Genomic DNA, 17,987 nt, shown 5'->3' with positions numbered 1-17,987 from the left:
TACAACGGAATCCTCAAAGATTTTTTTATGCCGCTTGAAAGAAAAATGAAAGAAGGGCCTACCATCAAATAAGATGATGAATTAGGGTTATGTACGAAATTGTCTCTAAATTTTAAAGTTTAAAAAATGGTGTAGATCTAGTAGATTTATAAAAACTTAAAAATCTTAAAAATTGATAGTCCAAAAATGTATTACAATAAGTACTATTTCCAAAACTTGAAATCTATTTTCATGCATCTTGATATTGAGATGATCAATTTGAGGATATTTGGATACCAAAACAACATTTTCTAGTGAAATTTTTGAAGTGGGCTAATTTGATTGTTTTGAGCGTCGGCTCTATATATACTTTTTTCTTTTTAAAATTGGCTAAACAAGTGCTTATAGCTTGCTACATTTTGTTACCTAACGGTAAATATGTAAAGATTTGGACATAGTGGGGCCCTTTGCCCTTGTTTATTTGCCCCAATAGCAAACAAGTGACGCAAGCAAATGAACAAAGCTGCCTTAGTTCCAACTTCTAGACTTGCTGCTTTGGATGTATACAACAAGTTATATATTTATTTATTCATTTAGTGATGCCCCTTAAGCAATCACAATGACCAAATTACTTCTATAATTTGTAAGGCCTACATTTGGCCACACCCGAGTTTCGATCCTATTTTTTTGTCACACAAAACTTTCATTTGGAAAAAAAGTGTAAATACTAACTAAAGTAAATGGAATGATTAGGATTTACTGGCAAAAGTTCAATTTTTTTTTTTAGACTTTAAGCCCCATCAATATCACATTTTAAACTGTCTAGCTTCACATCTAATGCTCAAGATTGCTTGTGACCTTCTTGTAACAAAAATAAACAATCTCATTATATATTTTCTTGATATAGAACTTATTTTAAAGAGGATAAAATAATAGAGATTTGTATGCAAATATTAAGCATATGTAAACTTCATGGATTATAAATTTGCGCCAGGACGACATCTCTTATTCGTAGCGGCTGTTTGGACTGGTACTCTCTCAAAATCCACTGGCACACTTGAACAAAATCATTGTACTTTTGAGTGGGAATATTTTGGCTGATGTGTTAAGGGTAAGATTATTATTATTATTATTATTTTTGATAATTCAGTGGGAAAAACATGTTCCGATCCGTTCTGATTTTCAAATAGTTTAGAAGTTAGTTTTTTTGAAAGTAATATTGGGGTGATATCAATAAGAAGAAATACCACAATGTGGTGGAGAGCGTATGGGGCTGCTATCACCACGACCCTAGCCCCTTCCCCGAATGTTGAGGGTAACATTGTCAGCATAAGTATTTTTATTTAGGTTGACCTCCAATTATTGTGCTGACCTTATCCCTAAAAGAGAATCAATGCCTGGCCAAAAATAAAAGAGAACAAAATCACCCACCAATGAGTAATTTATACTAGACGATGGGGATTTTAAATGTGAAAGTTTAAGAACACTCAAAAACACTTTTATCTTAAGAATATACTATCCTATAATCAGTATCACAGATATCACTCAAGAAATAACCATCAATTAGGCTTCCCTTTTTTATTCATTTGTTTGTGTAGGCCTTATAGTCATTAATTTATTTGAAATACTTTTATGACCAATGCTTATAAGACTCATAAATTACCATGACTTATGGAGCATTGCCATTTCTAGCATGGATAGATAAGATCCCAAGGGGTATTGAAGTCATTTTCACCACTTTGACAGGTGTTCAGTCTTAAGTTTTACCTAAAAAGGGGGTTTACAGGTTTTGAGTCAAGTTTTAATCTAAAAAGGGTTTCAAATAACTGAAATTTATGAAGGATATTTCCGATATTTTAAATAAAATACAAGGGCATTCTTAAAACCCCCTCCACCACATTATGTCTCATCTTTTACTCCAATCATATAAATAACCTCTGCATCAGAGCTGTTTCTGAACTCATTCCACCTGGTTTCCTTTTGCTTGAAAAACTCTTCAAATTTTATCCACCAAATTTATTTGTAAAAATCTGTTATTTTCACCAATTTTTACCCAATTTTATCACTAACTCACCAATCCAGTTCCCCTTTTAACAACTATCCTCCAATTTTTTCCTCTTATAGAGACATTTGTTCTCAAAATCTTATTTTTCACCAAATTTGGAGCAGTTTTATTGGAAATCTTAATCTGGTATTGGGTTTTTTGAAGCTAATTATTTGGTGGTTTTTATAGAGTAAGAAGGGATTTTTGGAGAGAAGAGGGGATTTTTGGAGTGAGAATGGCAAGGGCATGGAGTAGCGGAAGGAGAGTTTTAGGGGATTACATAGTGGGTGAACAGATTGGATCTGGTTCTTACTCCGTTGTGTGGCGTGCTACTCATAGAGTCCATGGCTATGAGTACGCAATTAAAGAGATAAACATGGAGAGGCTCAACAAAAAGTTACAGGAAAGCCTTCTCTCTGAGATCGTCATATTGAAGACGATCAACCACCCCAATATCATACGCTTACATGACATAATTGAGGTTGCCCCAAAATAACCCACTTTTCAATTTCCCCTTGTTTATACTTATTCCTCTCACTTATTCTTCTTCTTCTTTATCTTTATGCTTACGGGTTTGATGATCTTTATATCTATCAATTGGTGTATTGTTGAGATCTTCTGAAATGTAAAAACTTATTCCTTTTTGATCTCCCAACCCAGTGGTAAACTTATACACGCCATAGATGAGGTTTCTGGTTAATACCCTTTTCTTTTCAGTAATGGTTAAGTTTCGAGGTGTCTGAATTTGTGGTTTATATACACGCCATAGATGAGGTTTCTGGTTAATACCCTGTTCTTTTCAGTGATGGTTAAGTTTCTAGGGGTCTGAATTTGTGGTTTATATTTATATAAGGTTGCAACCTTAATGTAGAATTACACATGCACCTAAAAAATGCATTGGAAAAAGTTGTCTTAATGTTGAATAACTGTTTAATTGATCATCTCGACATCAAGATGTAAGAACATGAAGAAAAAAAATATTTTGAGTCCCAGAAATAGTGTATCTTGCAGCACATTATCTGGACCATCCATTTTCAAGATTTCCATATGTTTATAGATCTACTTGATTTTAACCATTTTTGGATTTTAAAATTTTATAATTAGACGTGGAAATAAATTTTCGAATAATCTTAAGAATTGTTTACACCAAAATTTTATGTTATGATAAAATTTGCAGGTGCGCCTTAGTTGGATTGTTTTAAGGTTGCAACCTTATAGAAACCACAGGATTGGTATTGATTAGATTAAGGTAGTTACTGGTCAAAAACAATTAAGGGGCGCTTATTTACTGGAAATCCTCATGAAATTATTGCTTTAATCATTTGCAGGAGAGAGTTATCAACTTACTGTAGCTGATGTGTGTTAGACTCTTTAACTATTAGCATGTTATATTGCTGTAATTATCAGTTCCTAGATCTATTTATGGTTGTTGGTCACATCAGATACAAGAATTTCAGAAAGGGAATATTTGGAGATGAACCAATTGTTATTGAAGAAAGGAGAAATGACACATAATCTTTTGTTAGCAAGCCTTGTTAACTCATGCAACTGCATGCTACTATGGATGAAACTTAGACAGATTCTCTGATTTGGAGAGCAATTGGGTACTTCTTTTATCTTTGAATGAAAATCCTGGAGTTTGTAGCAAGAAAAATGGATTGAAGTCCAAAAGATATTACTATTACTGGTTTCCTTGGGGAATGGTTTTTGCACGAGTGCTACAGCATTATTTATATAAATTCTTTGACAGGACTTATCCATTGCTTGAATGAGCAGATCTTTGCCCTTGCTATTTTGAGGCAAATTAATGGGCATACTATAAACAATCTTATGTGCATATGTTTAGTTGTACTTATGGATGTTTGTTTGATTCTCTTTATGTATGTATAATTAGGAAGGTATAAGCATGGTATATGTATCTCTGCAGAGCACATCTCTCTCCTCTCTCAGTTTTGCAACAAGTATTTCTGATTGAAATGAAGAAATAAATACTGCAAGCTTTTGACGTGGTTGTTTCTTGGTCTTCTTTAGACGTCTGGAAGGATACATCTGGTATTGGAGTTCTGCAAAGGAGGCGATCTTTCTATGTATATAAATCGTCATGGAAGAGTTCCTCAAGCAACTGCAAAACACTTCCTGCAGCAGCTTGGTAAAGTTAAAGGGTTTACTGTTTTTGACTGATGAATCTTTTTTTTTCTTGAGAGATCTGATGATTCTCTGGATTTTCATTTTTTTCGACTTTCCATACGAGTGCATGTGACGTTTATGTGCTTTTCTGCTGCAGCTGCTGGTTTACAAGTTCTTCGTGAGAACAATGTTATACATCGGGATCTAAAGCCACAGGTTAGTTGAGGTGTTTATTTTTCAGTATTATGGTTGTAAACTTATTATCCTTGCAGGCAAAATCTTGAAACTGCTTTGCTTCTTTTCATCTATCTCTTTGAGGTCCACGCCCTGCGGGTTAATAATTGATGCATGTGATCCATTTTGTACAACATGTTGTCAAAAAGGGTAAATATTTTTCATGTTGAGGGATTAAGGTTCTAATAACCTAACAAATAAAAGAAATAATGTTCTTATCAGGAACTGATCCCAATTAAAAGGATGTGGCTTTTAAAGAGGTGGTTAAGGAAATGAAAAAAGAACGAATTACAATGTTTCATGGAAGTCAGAGTCAATGATTGTGCAGGCAACTCGAGTAAGGGGTAGAAAGCTCTCCAGTGCATTAACGTATTTGCGTTGGATGTTGACAACTTGACATTTAGCTTGAAGGTAGTTGGTGATTTAGAAGTGGCTTGAGGATTTGGGTTTTTTTGAGTAAGTTGACTATTGCATTAATCATATGGGAATTACAGAGTTTAGAACAAAAATTAAGCAGGCCCACAAGTGGATGCCCTATACAAGGACCCTTGAGGGTTTGGGTTATTGCTTATGTACCACACAAGTTGTAATTGATCGCTTTTTCTTAGTTGAAGAGCTATATTGCGTCTTAAGAAAAAGGGAGAATATGTAAAAAAAAAAAAATCAATGTAAGCCAATTGGGGTTATGTGGAAGTATGATTTTGTCATAGCACTATCTGTATCCATTAGGTTATTAGCATATTAGAGCTAGAGTTGACTTCGAGTTTTACATGATGACTGACTTGTGTTTAAGAAGTTACTGCCTGTCTTAGCACTCTTCTTCTTCTTCTTCTTGTTCTTTTCCTTCCCTTTTCTAATTGGTAAGTAGAGATAGTGTTGAAGAGTATGGTTGTAGAATTGTTGATGGAAGTCCAATACATGTACCTGGAAGTGCTTGGTGTTGTCTATAAACTATTAAACTTCAAGTCATGACCCATTTCTAGTACATGCACTGTAACTATCCCAAAAATAAAACATTTCTCATCTCAGGCACAATACTTGTGGTACCATTGTAATAACCATTATGATATCTTCTTCTCTCTCAAATGTTCCTTGCCTCAAAGCAAGGTAATTTTACTTGGACGGCTTACTCGGAATATCTCGTGGGGCACCTTGATTTGAGTCTCTTACTTGTCTTCAGTTTCCAAAGTATTTCTCTCGTACATTGTATTTTCGTAGTTTCTCAAATTCCGTATCAATTAGAAAGAGACTATCAATGTAGGCTCCAGTATTCTATTTGGACCTATTGTAGGTTGCCTTATTGGTTTTTCCTTTTGTGATATGATTCAATTGAGAAAGGTTATCTCTGTTTCTGTTTTCTGTCATATACTCAGTATAAGCTGTTTCACACGTTTACTAAGGGCGAGTCTGGGTTGAACGAGTAGGTGTATTATTGACTTGCTTTAATCATGAATGAGCGTGTGTATTATTGACTAGAATTTATCATGAATGAGCAGGTGTATGGTGTATTATTAATTAGCATTAATCATGAATGAGAGCAAAAAACAAATTCTTTTTTTTGTGAGGTTCGTCAGATTTAGCAGCTACTTGCAGCATTTTCCAAATGAGCAGGGTTAAAAAGTGGACGGTGACAATCATTCCATTGAACAGTTCCTTTTCAAAAAACAGAATTAGTCATGTTTAGTGGTCCATCCAAAAGATCCAAACTGACCCTAAGTACTGGCTGTACCAATAGAAGTCCCTTGCCGTTGAGAAATTCATGCTGTAGGCCCTTCATGGATTGTTATTATAGTCCCCCATTTTTGAACAAATATGAAATCATAAATGTTCTAACAGTATATCTTTAGATGAAGGACTATGTATTGATTCTTCTATAACTATATGCTTTAGTTGAAGAAATATACTTTTTGTTGTGCTTGCTACAGAACCTCCTCCTTTCAACAAATGACAGCCATTATGTATTGAAGATTGCAGATTTTGGCTTTGCGAGGTGAGGTTTTTAATGCTAGAAGTAAGGACTGATTTATTATGGGATAAGGTCATTTTTCTGATCATTACTCTACAATGGATTTTTTTTTTTTTTGAAGTGTAGGAATGGAGTGGATTACTTTACCTCTTTTGTGAATGGTTTACCTTGATTCCTTAAGGAACGGCATCCTACGGTGCCATTCTATTTATCAAGGTCTACTTGGATATGAGCTGTGAAAGATAACCTGGATAAATTTCTTGTAAAAATAGATGCATGTCTATTATTTCATGCTAGGCTTTCATTCATGCGACCCAGATGATCTCTCTCTCTCATCCCCCGGGAAACAAAAAACAAACACACACACATGTGCGCGCATGCAAAGAAGTATTACATAGTAATTCATGAGAAAGCTTTGTTTGGTCATTTGCTGGCTTCATGGTACAAAGTAAAACAACACATGCGGTTTGTGTATCATGTTGTCCAGATTCTAGGTTTTCTTTGTTTTGGCATCCAACTGATAGAGTTTTAGTGATAAGAAATTGCAATTAGAGTGTCTATCCATATACTTGTAGCATATTATTTGGATTCCCTCTCTGTTATTTAAATGTCTGTTCCCAAGCTATACGATGCTGATAGATTTTGGTGCAAATTGTGAACTGAGAGAGAGAGAGAGAGAGAGAGAGAGTGGGGAGGGGGGGGGGAGGTTGGCTATAGGACGGGTAGGATGATTAGAGGAAGGGAGAGATGGTGAGGTATAAAGGGAGGGGTAAAATGTAGGGAGCATAAGAGAGAAAGAGAGAGAGTGGGGGCGAGGGATGGTTGGCTGGAGGACGGGTAGGATAAGTAGAGGAAGGGAGAGATGGTGAGGTATAAAGGGAGAGGTAAAATGTAGAGGGAAAAGTACAAGTGGGTTGCAAGAGTTAAGTCTCCATATGCCTTAGGACTGCAAGCAGTGCGTCCATGGCTCCCTGTTTCGCCAACTTATCAGCATTCAAGATTACTTCCTTCCACATATGTTTGAATGATACCCTCATTCGGCTCTTAAAATTGTTGATTTGGTAAAAAATTTGAAGTAATCACCACTTCAATGACTTGAAATCAAAAGCCCAGGTGATACATTTTTTTAGTCCCCTTCCAATATTAAAATGGATTTCCAACTGCTGTCAAACTGTGTCATCTCTTGAAGCAAGGCCCTTACTTCGGCCGTGGCTGAGTTGGCTCTACCAATTTGGCCTGAATAAGAAAGTAAGAACTTGACTTTCGCAAAAGAATTCCCCGTCCCTGCCAGGCCAGGGTTGCCAGGGGAGCAACTTTTGAAATTAAGCTTGTTTAGCCCTTTCTATGGGGAAACCAGTGGCATGCCCGACTTCTTTGTTTGATTTTAAGGCAAAGAACTTGTTTCCAATTCTTCAAGAAATTACCATCGAAAGCAGTTTGAACTCTTGGTTCCTGGCCCAAAAATTTACTTTCTCCACTATCTTGTCCACAAAATTCTCCATTCAGGCCTCTCAGTTTTTGAAGATCCTACTTTTTCCCTCTATTCAAATACACCAAAACATGGCCAATACTGCTGCTTGCTGAAGGAGAGGACATGAGGCAGGATAAGGAGGCAGTAAAAGCTTGTGACTAACTACTCGACTGATTTTGGTATAACCCCACACCACTCAAATCTTTTGAGTAGGAAGCCATCCACATTGTTATTTAGAGTTTGATATAATATCAGAATTATGGGTTCCTTGTATTTTCATTTGGTCTTGCAACTGTTTGGTTTGCTACACTTACTTTTTGCTAGAATCAATATCATAAATAGTACAGAAAAAATATGAAAATTTCCAGAAAAAAAATATTGAAGAAAGGAACAATTATGAATTTAAAACAATGAGATATAGCCTTATAGATATATATAGGAGACGCCTTAGGAATGCCTATGGGCAAATTTCTTCATTGTTTATTCATAGGTTCCCTACCATCTAGATTCAATCGGACGGTCATGGTCATGTGTTAGCGTGTGTTAGTATTTGAGTTTAAATTTATTTTACAAGTTTTATTGATTTTGAAAATTTTGCTCACTTGGCGCACCAAAAAAAATATAAAAAGTTAATTCAAAAAATAAAATTAACAAAATGCCCCCATAAATGTTGCATGGGTATTTTGTCACTTTAAACTTTTTAAATTAATTTTTCATAATTGTTTTAGGTGCGCCTAAGTGAGGCACACAAAAATTTCTGGTCAATACAATTTGTTAATAATATATAATTCAAATACTAACACGCAACCTTTGCCATCCGATGTAACCTGGATGGTTAGGAGAGTATGTGTTAAGTATCAAATAAATGTCTAATTGTCAAAAGTATAAAAAATTATAAATCAATGTTTTATGTTCTACATCTATGATACTTGTTGGAAAAGTATATTCTATTGCTTCAGAGGTGCAGACGTGATCAAAGATTGGATGATGATGGAAGACAGTGAACTCCAAGATCCAAATCTCATGCCTTGATGGTTAAATAGTTGGAGGGAGTCTTAAAGCTCAATTAAAATTGTAGGTTTCTCGACTTGCAAGGGCCTAAGAACCCACAAGAAATGGGGTTTAAGTAGAATTTTCCAGGGCAGCTTTCCTGCTTCCAAAAGCTATACTGAGCCAGAGGGAGATCGTGATTTGAGCTGTTCAACGGAGACAAAGTCAAGGAAATCTTGACAGGTCTAAAGGTCTTCACCCTCTTGTCTGAAAACATTGATAAAGGCTTCATAGTGTGTGGATATTGCTAGACATTTAAATTTGGAGTAACAGATTACATAGGGTTTAGGCTTTCCTAGGATTTCAAAGACTCGACTCCAGTTGGTTGCTGGACAATAAAGCATTATTATGGAGTTAGTTATACCGTTATATTTGCTTGCTACTGCGAATTTTGGCAGCTAGTACAGTGGATGCTGATGGTAAAAACTGCCAAAATGGAGGGAGCCTCTGGTTCTCTCTCAAGACTTCTTAATAGTGTGATGCTTAGAAGTATGGCACTCAGAAGTATTTTAGAGTTGGTGAATTGGATGGATAGGGAACATGATGCCCTGCTCCAATTGGATTTGGCATATTTTGGGGTTACTTATGGTGGGAAATTTAGTTGACCTTCTCACAAGTGGCAAACGATAAATAGAAATCCTTGGGCCACTTTTCAAATGACTTTTACAATTGGGCGATTGGAAGATGAGTTAACTATCTTGTCAACTTTGTGTGATTCTTGGCCAGATTGGATGTGCTTCCGTAAGAACCTTTCTGTTGAAATGAGTCTATGTAACTGACTGTGATTATACTTTCTCCAGATCCTCAGAGGCTCAGACCACTTTTGTCACCAATCCACTCTCTCTCTCTAGAATTAGGGCAAGAAGCAGATATGAGAGTGGTGAGTTAGGGCTGCAAGGAAAAACATATCCACCTGTTGCCTACCTACACTCCACATCTCTCTCTCTCTCTCTCTCTCTCTCTCTCTCAAGGACAAGGCTTTTGGAGAATGGACCAGAGAGCTTGAGTTATTACATCTATAAGGAAAGGGATTGCTGCTCATCGTAGATTCTTTTTAAGTAATATGCGTATGTTGGTGGGAAAAGGTGACAATGTCAGATTTTGGCAACAAAATTGGATTGGAAATGGTCCTCTAAAGATCCAATTTCCTAATCTTTTTGCTAAGGTTAATTCCAAAAGTAAGACGATTAGTGAGATGGTAAGTGGTAAAGGTTTTAATGCAGTGTGGAATATCCAATGTCTCTATAGAAGGGTAATTAATGAAGTGGCAGATGAGCTAGTTCAATGTTTGATCTTATTGCAACAGTACTTTTACTGTCCTGATGAAGTTGACGGATGTGTATGGACCACCCTAAACTGCTCAGGAAACTTTTCTTTAAAGTCTCCCTACAAATTGATGTATTATGACAGAGTTAGATGGGAAGAAAAAAGCCTAGCAAAGATTTGGAGATCGCCAATTCCTCTTAAAGTTCGTGCTTTTATTTGGTTGCTAACACATAAGAAGTTGCTAACTGTGGATATGTTGAGAAGAAGAGGAAAAGTGCTTCCAAATGTTTGTTTGATGTGTAAAAACGATGAAGAATCAGTTGATCATTTATGTTTCAGTTGTGCCTTTGGGAAAAGCCTTTGGGGATGGGTGTTTAACTGGTTGGGGGTTCAACCTGAAATTCTTTCACTGGCTGATAGGTTCATTGATGACTGGAATGTATCAGATGTGGGAAAGAAAGGAAAATGTGTCTGGAAAGTGGTTAAAGCTGCTATAGTGTGCGAGTTATGGAAAGAAAGGAATAGACGTTGTTTTGAGAATATGAGTAAGTCAATCGATGATTTACAAGAAAAAATCAGAATAATTGTAGCAAATTGGTTAGCTATTAACAAGGTTTGGTGGGGAGTGCCTTGTATAGATCTGATGTATAATCTGAATATATTGTTGAGAGAAAGGAGCCTAAAAGAGATCAGAGTTGGGATTTGGAGAACACCAGAAGAAGGATGGGTCAAATTGAACTTCGATGGAAGCTCAATGGGAAATCCAGGCCTGGCTGGGTTGGTGGGTCTCATTCATGATTGCTCAGGGAATGTGTTGTTAAAGTATTTTGGTCCTGCTGGGAACATCACGGCAAATGAGGCGGAGTTGAGATCATTGCTTCAAGGTGTTAAATTGGGTAAGCAATTTAACAAACCAATTATAGTGGAAGGAGATTCACTAAATGTCATTAAGTGGATAAATAGAGAAGCTGAATTCCCTTGGCTAATACATGCTTTAGTGAGGGAAGTGAATGAGGAATGTGGTGATTTGAATGTTAGATTTGGCCATTTTTTTTGTGAGTCTAATATGGAGGCCGTTCGTCTTGCTAAAGAGGGTGTTGCTTTGGCAAGTCTAAATGTTGTTATTTTGTAATTGTTACTTCTTTTCCTGTTTAGTTTTAATTTGAATTAAAGGTTTGTAATAACTGTTTGGGTCCTTGTTGGCCTATGTAAACTGATGATTGATGTTATGATGAAATGAATGGTTAATGTTTCCCAAAAAAAACTCACTGTGATTATGTTCACTGTCTTCTAATGGCAACCACTTTAAAAGGAAAGATTCCACTTTCTGAGTTTTATACATACATATATTTTTCCAGTGATGTAAATATGTAGTCAAGGTTATGCAAAATGATTCCAATGTTATAGAGGTCTGAAAATTAAATTTGGCAGGTCTCTTCATCCTCGAGGTCTTGCAGAGACATTGTGTGGTTCGCCTCTCTATATGGCACCAGAGATTATGCAGTTTCAGAAGTATGATGCAAAGGTGAGAGCTGCCAAATTTAACGCATTTGAAAAAGAAAGTAACTTAAAACATTCTTTCTTCAAAGGAAAAAGTTTATATAAGGTTGCAATCTTAAACTGTAGAATTAAATATGTGCCTCAAAAATCCATCGGAGAGGATTGTTTTAATGTTGGAAAACCCTCTAATTCATCTCGACATCGAGATGTAAAATATGAAAAAAATAATAATATTTTAGTCCTAGAAATAGTGCATCTTGCAACACATTATCTAGGCCATCCATTTTGAAGATTTTCATATGTTTATAGATCTACTTGATTTTAACTATTTTTGGAGTTTAAATTTTTTTAATTAGATATGAAAATAGATTTTGAGATAATCCTAAAAGTTTTTTACACCAAAATTACATGTTATGATAAAATTTGGAGGTATGCCTTAATTGAATTGTTTAAAGGTTGCAACCTTATAGAAACCACACCCTTCTTCAAATAGTATTTACTTGCGTTGTTGGATTATGCAGGCAGACCTGTGGAGTGTTGGTGCTATACTCTATCAGCTTGTTACTGCCAAAACCCCATTCTCTGGGAATGATCAGATCCAGGTTTGGGTGCTCATTGCATTCTGCTAGTCCCTGAAATTTTTGTATGTCTGCAAGTAGTTTAGTATGACGAAGTATTTTATTTCGTATAATTTTCTTTGAACTGACTTACCTTCTGGTTTTGACATAGTTATTGCAAAATATAAAGACAAGTGAAGTGCGGTTTCCTTCAGATTTAAAGGAGTTGGGCCCAGATTGCATCGACTTGTGCCAAAAATTGTTACGCCGTAACCCAGGCACGTTCTTATGACTTCTGATTAGGGGCATTTTGCATTTGTATTATGTTCATACTTTCCCAGCCATTTCCGGAGCATATTTCATTGTAAAGTGTCGATCGGGTCACAATCTGCTTCTCTCATGGTCAAAAAGAGTCTCTGCTGGCACATACAACTAGTTAATTATTAACAGACACACATCCGCGTGGGGTGCACACACACAAAGAAGACCTTCCTGACCTCCATATATGTAGGGCTCGAAAAGAGAAAGATTAGATTTAAAAAGTTCTTATGGGTCAACTTCATACGGTGCTTCTCTCTTTTCGAACTCATTATGAGCCTTTCCTTTTTTGGGTGATTTATGGAATGCAATTCTTGAACTTTTACAACCTTTGTGTGCTTGTTAATCTCTCACTCTTGTGATTTGTTGTTTGCAGTGGAGCGATTGACATTTGAAGAGTTTTTCAACCACCCATTTCTTTCTCACAATCACTTGGAGGAGCCAATGAGGTAACTAGATTTATAACAAAATATCACAAAATCAGTGCATTCTGCATTTGTTTATATCTATGGAATATTGATACTCGCTTTGTATTTTTCTCATGGTCAGGACAGAGCACAATTCAAGTGATGGTTTCTCTTCCTCTCGATGCAGTCCAGCAAGACAAGCCGAAGAGAGTTCTCAAGAGGACTGTTTACCTTTCCTCTTGGATGATGATACCAATGCACCTGGCAGCCCCCCATTTACTTCTAGAAGAGCCTCAGTGCCTTGCACCTCTTCACGGTTGAAAACTGTACTTAACAAAAGAACTACTCCTAACACTTCCACTGGCTCTGATGTCTATTCTAGAGAGAGAAACATCAATTATAAAGTGGAAAATGATACTTATAGGCAAATGCAAAACAATAGAGCTTCAGGTCAGATTCCTCAGGAACCCACTGCAGCCATGGAGCAAAGGCATTTGGAGGTTTCTCCAAAAGGTGTAGGATTTGGCTTTTACCATGAGAATGTATTTCAGGGTCCAATGGTGTGTGGTTAATTACTTCGAAGCTACATCTACCATCTACTCCCGTTGATGGATATTGGATTTGAAAGTTAAACCCAAGAATCCATCAGTAGATTTAACATTGGAGGACCATATGCCATTGGGCTATGCTTTACAATTTCAGCTCTCTTTACTATCTTGAAACTTTACCCAAATCTTTTAATGCTGATTTTTTTTTGTCGATTTGTATGGGTTTTTCCAGTAGTGGATTCATTGGAGTTAAGTGATCAGGATTATGTCTTTGTGTTGGGCCCATCAATGGAAGTTTCATCGTCATCAGGAAGTGCTTCTCGGCTTGGCCATTCTCCTGTAAAATCAATGGGTTCTCCTAGAACATTAGCAAGGACCACTAGTATAAGTGCACCTATGCCAATCGTTGGTGCAACAGTGGGCAGGACTTGTGGAATTGGAAGCCTTGAAAGCCATAGCTCTGCTCTGTCAGGAGCTTCGCAAGGATCAATGGACATGGGAGATGTTTCAGAGCAGCCATCAACTGATTGCTTGACAAGGTTTAGGTCGTTGCAACAATGTGCCCATGCAATAACAGAGTTGGTGCGTGACAAGGTAAATTATGACACAAAACCAGCAGTATTAATGTGAAATGTATGTAATCATTCTATGCCTTCTCTCTTATGTATTATGAAGCTTGTTAATGAATCAAAAGATTTAATATGTCTTTTGTCTCTGGCTGGAATTTCTAGAGTGTTCATTTTATTGGCAGGGAGGACATTTCTATCATATCTCAAAACCCCAAGCCCCAAAATTCTCCTGTCTGCATTTTCTGTATCCTAATTCAGTAGTATTTACCATGAACTGACAAAGTAACAAGAATTAATGATTTTCTATGCTAACAATAACCATATTGGTCTGAAATGTTTGATTCCTTTTATTTTTTATTGTTATTGTACTCATTGACTTTTTTCTTTTTACAATTATTGGCCTCAAAAGATTGATGGGACGAAACAGTTGGAAGCTTTCTCTATTCAGCTGGTAAACCTAGCAATCTGGAAACAAGCGCTCCATATATGCCATACCCAGGCTGCATCAGCCGTAGAAGGAAGTCCATCTCAAGGGAGTATAGCAAAGGGAGGTTTGGTTAACAAGCAGCAAAACCCTAACTCAGTGGAAGCCCCTGGAGGTGTTGATTTTCTAGGGATAGCAGCCATTGGGTCTCATACTGAAAGAGAATTCCTCGTTGAAGTTGGGCGTGCTGAGGAGCTTGCTGGTTGTCTTGGGCCAATAGATGGTATATATTTGAAACCTATCCTGACCTCCTAGGCCCTAAACTGTGAAAACTGACGCCTCCAGTTGAAGATATCATATGTGTGTGTGTGTGTGTGTGTGCATGTATGTTTATGAGAGAGAGAGTGGTGGTTTGGGGTGGGGAAGAGGAGGTGGGTGGGGAGGGGGAGATGGAACTTAATGGCTTCTACAGTTCTGCATCTGGTCAATGAATTGGCACATTTCTTAATAAATTTCTCTTACCAAGAGAAAAAAAGTTCCTTAGGCTATTGTTTAGGATTTGATTTATTTTATCCTTATTTATATCACAGGAAGCACAGAGATGCCAGATCCGATGGAGATTATATTCCAATCCGCCCTTGCATTAGGCAGGACTGGCGCTGTGAGTATATAATTTGACCAAATTCCTTCTTGTTAGAATTTCAACACATGTTTCCAACGTTCTTGTTATGCTAGTGAAAGAAAGTTCATAGCTTTAAAATTAACATTTCCTTGATACCGATGCCAATTTCCAACAATCCCCACAAACTAAACCTTTGTTCTTGGTGATATTACCTCTCTCACATGCCTCGAACTCTTTACGAGCTTTCTTTGAAGTGTGGAGATTCTTTCCTTTTAACAATTCTCGGGTGCTAGATTTATTACAAATATCTTTACATGTTGGTTGATGAAATTCTTGTTAAGTGAGAAAGAAAGGAGGCTTTAAGATTTGGCTAAGAATTAATTCCCAAGAAAAGAGAGAGATCGATGAGCTGATAAAGGACATATTTTGATAAAATGCAGGTGGATGAACTGATGGGCGACATAGACAGTGCAGTATTGCTTTACTCGAAGGCAGTTCGCTTATTGTTCTTTCTTTTGGTGGAAGCACCTTCTCTCATACTCAACCCCCCCTTCTCTCTCACTAACTCGGATCGCTTTCGGCTCCGCAGTTACATTGATATCCTCAACAACAGGCAAAGCCAGTCTAGGTCTCAAAGGATGGCCCTCCTTAAGTATGAAGACCAACCCAGTCTTTGAAACAAAATTCATCTGTTTGCATTTCTCATTTCTCATTGTAAATCCATTGATTTGTACAGTAATTCTTTGACCCCTGACAATTGATGACTGTTAAGGTATAGCATAATTAAATCACTCCCTCTTATCTTGTGAATTTTTAAAGCCAGGAAGGGAACTCTGCAGATTCAATTGTTTTATGAGTCCATTTGTATTGGGCCTCCCTTATGAAAGGCTTTTTGCTCTTTAAGGATATATTAAGAGTACATTTTCCTGTACTTTGGATTCAGCGATATGCCCGAATGGCTCTCTCAAAGATTGTAAGACACTGTTCTGAATGGCATCACAGATGATATCTTGGGCTTATGCATAGGAATCGTACATGTGGGATATGTGGATACACATGCTTTTGAGTGAGGGAGAGAGCCAAAATTGAAGTTTTCTTTTGAGATATTGAAGTGATTGCTTCTGAGGTTTGTGAATTTGGATGCTTTATTAAGCTGCTTAGTAGTGCAGTTCATGACTGCCATTTCCCTGTATTTGTGTTCCATCACATTTTCCGAATAGTATCCGTGTGATTAACTTAGTTAATCTATTAATGAAGTGCATGTTTGTAGGTTATGAGAAATTAAAAGCCAACGATTTCATTCTCTGGAAGGGCATGGTATCCATTTACTCCCTCGGGCAAAACCCAACCTAGGAGAACTTTTTGGGCATTTACCCTCTTAAAACACTTTTGCTACATTCAATAGAAAAAGTCACCCGTTCAATCCATTTGCTATATACTCAATAGAAAATATTTCAAATTGCAATATCTATGGGCTTGGAAAAATTAATGCTTCAACATTGATTAGAAAACTGTCCAAATTTTTAGGGTCATATCTTAGTGTTAGAAAACTAAAATATTGATTTTTTTTCAATATAATCATCTTGTGGTTTTTACAGCACTGAGTTTCAGATTAAAAAAAAAACTTCCAAAGTAGTCTTCTGCCTTAAGGGAGTAACTATACAGTATGCTCCCACATGAGCATGGCATACACGCTCTTAAAGAATTATTGGCCATGAAACAGATTGACCTGTTAGTTCATAACAGGTCAAATCTGTTTCTTCTCATTCATGTTTTTGGATTTTTCTCGCCTCTTTCTGGGGTTAGTAAGATGTGCTATGACTTTGAGGTTCTTACAATATGCTAGGTCCTCTCCAATTGTCCATTGTTAGGCATTGGACGGCTGCTGAGAAGTGTTTAAAAATTTTAGAGTGCTGGAAAGACACTCCCCAACAATCCTATGTTGACCTTTGATGGTGTATGAAATCCAATTGCTTGCATTTGATACTTCTTGGAGTATCTTTAGGACTACGGGCTTTTGGGATGTAACTTGAACCTAGCTACCAACATCAGGAGAAAAGAAAATGTACGCACCGTAAGTGCAAGTAGTCCTAGGATGGATCAAAGATCACCTAGTTTCGGATGGTTAACTCGGAGTAATTTTATTTTATTTTCTCTTGAAAATACTCATATGGTGGTTCTAACGTGCATCTCTTAAAAGACAAAAAGTGCATATCCTTAGGGTTTGCAATGGCCTAGGCCAGCCCCTAGTCCCCAAAGGGCTGGCCTAGGCTTGGCACAACCCCAACTGGTCCAAAGAGTCCATTGCCTAGGCCTGGCAAAATAAAAAAATAAACTGGTCTTGCCCTGGGGTTGCAGTTGCCCAGCCTTGGCCCAGCCCTAGAACCACATGTTATGTCCCAGGCCCTTGTTTTTTAGGGTTAGGTTGATCAGGCCAGGCCAGGCTAGGCTACCCGACCCATTGCCACCCCTAATTCTCCTCAGACAAAACTTGAACAAGTCGAATGTTGACCTCCCCTAATGGATAAGCAAAGATTAGCAGCTCAAGTTTTACCTAGCAATCGTTCCTAAGTGTCCCGCACATGAATCTACCAGTGAGTCTTTACCTTGATATTCTTAGTAAGAGCCTCTGCTCAACCTGGATTACAGAAAAGGGCCCATAAGAACCCATAATCAGGGTTGTTAAAGAATATATTGCTCAATCTAGATTGACAAATCCCATCTTCTCCATTCCGAGCTTCCTTATAATTATTCATAAAATACTTCAATTCTTAAGGCTGTCATGTCCATGTCAGAAATGTCCCTAAATCTTCCACTAGAACAGCAATCTGAATCATATGGACGGCTTAGATGTTCCTTCATTATTCTCCAGTTGTTAAGGTGCACACATGCATTCTATTCGGCT

General features: G+C 37.1%; 1 protein-coding gene across 6 annotated transcripts; it reads left to right on the top strand.

Annotated features, from left to right (window-relative positions):
* Positions 1-1,893: 1,893 nt before the first annotated feature.
* LOC18436315 (serine/threonine-protein kinase ATG1c) lies at positions 1,894-16,101 on the top strand. 6 transcript variants are annotated; one of them, XM_006846336.4, is made up of 13 exons: positions 1,894-2,504; positions 4,055-4,172; positions 4,308-4,366; positions 6,310-6,374; positions 11,569-11,662; positions 12,159-12,239; positions 12,367-12,472; positions 12,889-12,961; positions 13,062-13,432; positions 13,700-14,061; positions 14,446-14,743; positions 15,051-15,121; positions 15,523-16,101. In XM_006846336.4, the coding sequence occupies exons 1-13, from the start codon at positions 2,259-2,261 to the stop codon at positions 15,757-15,759; spliced, it is 2,181 nt and encodes a 726-aa protein (XP_006846399.1). In that variant the 5' UTR covers positions 1,894-2,258; the 3' UTR covers positions 15,760-16,101. The 6 variants fall into 6 exon arrangements, 5 of the variants coding, with proteins under 5 accessions (XP_006846399.1, XP_088729558.1, XP_088729557.1 ...); XR_016060418.1 differs by having other exon boundaries at positions 1,895-2,504; positions 13,067-13,432; XM_088873431.1 differs by having other exon boundaries at positions 1,940-2,504; positions 4,607-6,374.
* The last annotated feature ends 1,886 nt before the right edge of the window (positions 16,102-17,987 follow it).

Source organism: Amborella trichopoda, chromosome 8 (assembly GCF_054954075.1).
Source record: "Amborella trichopoda isolate Santa Cruz 75 chromosome 8, AtrichopodaSantaCruz75HAP2 v2.0, whole genome shotgun sequence".
Taxonomy (NCBI): Eukaryota; Viridiplantae; Streptophyta; class Magnoliopsida; order Amborellales; family Amborellaceae; genus Amborella; species Amborella trichopoda.
The sequence above is the reverse complement of the archived record's forward strand: the minus strand, read 5'-3'. Positions and strand labels throughout refer to the sequence as shown.

Bases quoted from the DNA above. Each gene is read 5' to 3' on its own strand.
- LOC18436315 (XM_006846336.4), top strand. From the start codon at position 2,259: ATGGCAAGGGCATGGAGTAGCGGAAGGAGAGTTTTAGGGGATTACATA. The intron at 12,473-12,888 runs GCACGTTCTTAT...TGTTGTTTGCAG, and splicing joins ATTGTTACGCCGTAACCCAG to TGGAGCGATTGACATTTGAA. The intron at 14,062-14,445 runs GTAAATTATGAC...TGGCCTCAAAAG, and splicing joins CAGAGTTGGTGCGTGACAAG to ATTGATGGGACGAAACAGTT.